Consider the following 5132-nt stretch of genomic DNA (forward strand, 5'->3'; position numbering starts at 1 on the left):
TGGCCTAAATGTGGAAATATTTCAGATGTTAATGTCTTAGATTTGTTTCTTTAGTTAAAACAGATATGTGTGGGGAAGGAGAGGCCCATGCTGAAGGTTGTCTGAGTGTGTAATTGCTTCCAGAGAAGTGGTATTCAAATTAAAACTTACCAACTCAAGTCTTGAAGAACTTGGCAGAAACAGCCAGAGCCTTCGCCACGCAGGGCTTTAAAGACCATTTGGAGAATACGGTATCAATTGGAAATTGTACAAACAGCTAGTGAGAATGATAATTTTTCCAGAGTAGCTCACGATCTTGCCATGGAAGCACCTGGTTAAATTTTAAGTTGTAGCCAGTAGTTACAGCTGGGGAAAAAAAACCCCAGTAATGTCTTTTATCTCCTGCTGTGACCCAGGCACCCTGTGCTGTTTGGAGCATGTAATAGCGTCATTAATGGGGCAGCCTGTGGATCTGTTACAGTAGTTTTTATACCAAAGGCAGCACAGGCTTTTCCTCCACAGGGTGCCATAAAAACTGCAAGAGATTTAATCAGGTATGTTAATGGCTTCAGAGTATCTTCCTGACATTATCATTCAGCAGTTGATGTCTTCATTATTGGTGCAGCTTTTGTAATCTAGCAAATGTATAATTTTGTGTAATTTAGCAAATGGATAATTTTCAGCAGTAGATGCTCTTGGAGGAACTAACCTAAGTAGATCGTAGCTGATCAGCTTCTACAGTCCAGCTGTCATAATGAGAGAGAGAACTGCTTCTGCTGCTTGTAGTCATCACAGTATATTCACAGTTGGAAGGGACCCAGGAGCATCATCAAGGCCAACTCCTGGCTCTGCACAGGACACCCCTGAGAATCACACCATGTGCCTATATACAGGGCCAGTCCTGCTGATGTCCCAGCAAAGCAGTTCAGAAGCATACCCTGTTTTTTGGGGCAAAATCAGCCAGATGAACTCATTGCACTGATTAAATTGTTAATGCCAACTTGCCTCATTTTCCATGACATTAAAGAGAGATTTTTACAAAGAGCATGTAGTCTCAGTACTTCCCAAAGGTACAGGAACTAATAAAAGCAGCAGTTTGGCTGGTGGATTGAAGCCTGTTTTGGGGACAATTGTTGCTGGGAAGAAGTACTTGCTTGTCTCTCTCGCCTGTGTTTCTCATAATATGCAGCTATTGACGCCTCAGTTCTGCATGTCAGCTGCTCTCGTTTGACTCTCCGTTCTGGTTCGTAGGTTTCTGGTGTGGTCCACTGCCACATGCAGTAATTCTTGTTGTTTCAGCTCTGTAATTACAGAGATATTTGATTTCTGCCTAGCTGGGACTGAATGAAATGTAGCTGCTGCTGCTGCTCAGTGCAGACAGGTCTGTGGATCAGAGAGACGCTGGCAGCTGCCAGCACCTCCTGCGTTAGTGGTATCCAGTGACATGTGTCCTTCATGTGGCACAGACTGGCTTCCAAATGGCTCCTTTGTAGGCTGTCGTTGGTGCATCAGTGCTGCTGCTGACCCGCCGGCAGTGCCGGGTGGCAGCGTGCGCTGCCCTGCCCTGCGCTGCGCTCAGCCCTGCGGCTCACAGCCGGACAGCAGCTCCGCGCGCTGCTCTGGCTGTTCGGCCTGAACGCTGGGTGAGCTGACCATGACTATGTCAGAAAACACGAGAGACTTAGCAGAAAGGTGAGTAGCAGCGCACAGTGTTTTCCATTTGGCTTAGAGGCAGTTCTGATCCTGCTGTTGGAAGCAGGAGAGAATCTGCAGCCCACTGGAGCGTGACTAATCAGTTTGCTGAAATGCTGAGCACTCTCGAGTTTAAAGCATTTCTTCCCTGTTGTTAGTAGTGACGAATGATGATTTGTAGCATTTATGTGTGTACTGTGTGCAGATCCTAAGCCCTTTAGTTGGGAGCTACATCGGATGGTGATTTTCCTTGGAGCATGAGGGAAGTGTGCAGCTTGTGTTTTTCCTGCTGCTGTGGGTGGCACTGTGTTGTTAATTCTTATTCCAGAAAAGATGCCAAGTAATTAATATCTTATTTGTGCTTTGAGCTTCAACAGTGTTTTAGGTTTTTTTTATTTTGTCATCTTTCTGTTTCAAAGGAATATTTTGAAAAGGTTTATTTGTATTGAATGGGGTAATTCTCCTGCATGAGGAGAAACAAACAAACGAAACCCCCAGGTAAAGTGTTACGAGTCTAAATAATTTAAAACAGATGACAATGTGTTTTATATGGTGTTAAATATGCTATTTGGTTCAGGGACACAGATTTATAAGAGGAAAGTAAGAGTTGTAATACATGTAAGCAGTAACTGGCAAAGTGTCAATTAGTACAGTAAGTAGGTCTCAGAATAATTAGGCAGACATGATATTGCATGTTGAATGAGATGGTTGCCAGCACTTGGTTCATCAATGTTTGCAAAGCACTTGGAGAGTGTCTCGGGTGCAGAGGGATTTCCAATGTATCTGAAGTGTGATGACAACAGCCACTATAAACACTGCCATATAATGCTTCTCTCAAATTTACCGTCCTGCTTTTCATATATGTAATTATGTTCTTTATTTCTTTGCAGTCATTATTCTTAAAACCAAAACCAAACCACTGTTGCAGTGGGTGGTTATTACTGATGTTATCTGCTCCCCTGCCTTTTACTTAAGATGATATCAGGACTTTGCTTTCTGTTTTTCCTTTCAGCAGTCTGGGTTGTGCAATTTTTTTTTTTTAGGAACTAACAATTTCTAAGTCACAAGATAGATCACATTAGTTAGAGCTGTTCGGAGTCAGGATCATGATGAGGATGTGTTTGTATTTTGTTGGAGGTTTTTTTGTACAGACTTGTATGCAACATACTAGTGCAGTATGGCTCTTAGTTGAAACATCTGCATCTAATGATCAGTCCTGGCATTGACCAGGTGACCTTAACTTTGTTAGTGCAAGGCCTTATTGTTTCTTATGTGGATTTTTTTAGTCCAGCAGTTCTGGTGGTGATGAACTTGGGCCAAACTAACTCAGCTGGTCTGTATTATCCTGTTGCCAGTAACCTAAAGACCAGCTGAGAACCCTTGTGACAGGTCAGGCTGACATCTGGGTGTTGTGAAGGAGAAAAGTACAGCCAGAGTAAGCCACTGAGAGTCTGCTGATTTCAAGATGCAGCAGGAGTTTGGGGTTTTTTGGAGTGCACTAACACTTCTTAGGGAGAGTGATGTTCCCAGGAACATGCACAATGCACAATGTGAAATTTTGACCCACCTGCAAGTTTGTATTGGTCAGGAACTATGAGCTGAATGTGAGATGAACTAAAGCAGATGTTCCAGCAGCATTGGTATAATGATCTGATGTAGATTGACAATGTCTCGTCCTTAAAGTGACAACATAGTCATAATGTCACTAGCCTGCAGTTTGTCAGCCTTACAGTCAGGTGTGCATCATCACCCACTGCTTCTGTGTTCCTGATACCTGAGCTCGTCAAATTGCTGTGCTCTCACATGGTGATTTCTGCATGTCCAAGTTCTTATGTGTAGTACCTGCACTTTAAAAACCCCAAATACTCAAACATAATGAAGTCACTTTCATTTTTTATAATCACTAGAGATGGAGTAGCAGCTTATGCATTGGAGTAAGGGTGGAACTGAAGAAGGGGTGTTCAGATGTAGCAGTGATGCACTGATAGAAGGAGAACAGATGTGCTGAGTTTATTATCTCTTCTGGCAGGACACCTACATCAGACCTCAACGTGGCATTGCGTGAATGTATGGCAGCTCTGGATTTATTTCTTAACAACAAGTTCTCAGATGCTTTGGATTCTTTGCAAGCAAAGTAAGTTGATGATAAGTTTTACTATTTTTCCTCTGTTTGTTTTTCTTTGCTTCACCATGTCTCAGGAGATTTAATTAGACAGCTGCTTCTCTGTTAATAGTTGGTAAGTCTGTATGGTTTTGATTCAGAAAGGGGGTGGTAAGTTAATGTGTTAAGTTTTGGGGAACTAAGTGCTTTACATTTGGGTGGGTAAATAACAAGACAGATTAAAGATATCTACTAAAAGTACAGAATTGATGTCCCTCAGCTGTAGTGCAGTATATGAGATTCTTGCTCCCGGAAGAATCAAAACCATCTTCTGTCACCTTTCATTTTTGTCTCCTTTCCCACATTTTTCGGCACACTGTGAGAATTTGAAAATGTATAATTTTGTGTCTAAATGAGCAAATGACCATGATTTGAAGGTCTGAGACACATTAGGTATGAATTCTTTTTTTGTTGGTTGTTTTTTTTAATAACCCCTTGCAGCAACTTTCTCACAGCTTACTTTGCAATTCAGTGTTGTGGTCGTGCACTCTGCAATTATGTTGCAGCCTGACATGTAATGAGTGGCCCAGCTGCTCGCAGTGAGGTCAGAAAATAGTTTCTAAAAATTGCTGTGTCTTTACATTGTCTGTGATCTGTCATACCTGGCCTGAAGTTACCTGTGCTCTTGACTTGTTGAAGTCTGCGGTTAATTTAAATTCCTCCCATCCCAGTTTTTACTCCATTTATGTCTGAGCCATCAGCAAGTTGCCTTCTTTTGGGCCACTGGAATACGAAACAAGTAAATGTGCATGAGGGGTTACTAGAGTCAGTAACACATATCTGTATCAGCCTTGTGTTTGATGCCAGTATCTGCAGCTTAGCCATGTAAGTGCACTGTGGGAAAGACAGGAATGATAAATGGTAGTGTGAGCTGTATTAACAGTGCTGATTTTATTCACAGAAGTGTTGTTTAGTGTTTATATATCATCGGAAGATATAATAAAAACAGTAAGAAGAATAACTGTGTTTTCATTAAAATCTGACAGTAAAGCCCTTGTGCCCATCTGGAAAATCCTTATTTGGTGCTTGGCATAAAATAAGGAAATATCTTACTGATATTTCTTATTTCTTATTTCTTACTGAGGGGGATTTGCACAAGCTAGGGAGGCTCTGGACTTTCTTCATTCTCTAAATCCATTTTTCTTCTGTTGCATCTGGTTTTCATTCAGCTTTTGTTGGGCTCTGCAGAACATATTTCATGAGCTGATACTCTGGGTTTGTACCTGACTGTATTCCACACTGCAAAACCATTTTGAAACAAATTTTTCATGTTAGCCTGTTGTTATGAGGAGGCCCTTAT

The 5132-nt window shown here is 41.7% G+C and overlaps 1 protein-coding gene across 1 annotated transcript in view; it reads left to right on the forward strand.

The window, feature by feature from the left end:
* Window positions 1-1633: 1633 nt before the first annotated feature.
* Window positions 1634-5132, forward strand: part of TTC39A (tetratricopeptide repeat domain 39A) — a 35643-nt gene continuing 32144 nt past the window's right edge. The window contains exons 1-2 of the mRNA XM_009077943.1: window positions 1634-1671; window positions 3701-3805. Of these exons, the coding sequence (XP_009076191.1) occupies window positions 1634-1671; window positions 3701-3805 (143 nt within the window). The remainder of the gene's footprint in view (window positions 1672-3700; window positions 3806-5132) is intronic.

Source organism: Acanthisitta chloris, unplaced genomic scaffold (assembly GCF_000695815.1).
Source record: "Acanthisitta chloris isolate BGI_N310 unplaced genomic scaffold, ASM69581v1 scaffold27430, whole genome shotgun sequence".
NCBI classification, from domain to species: domain Eukaryota; kingdom Metazoa; phylum Chordata; class Aves; order Passeriformes; family Acanthisittidae; genus Acanthisitta; species Acanthisitta chloris.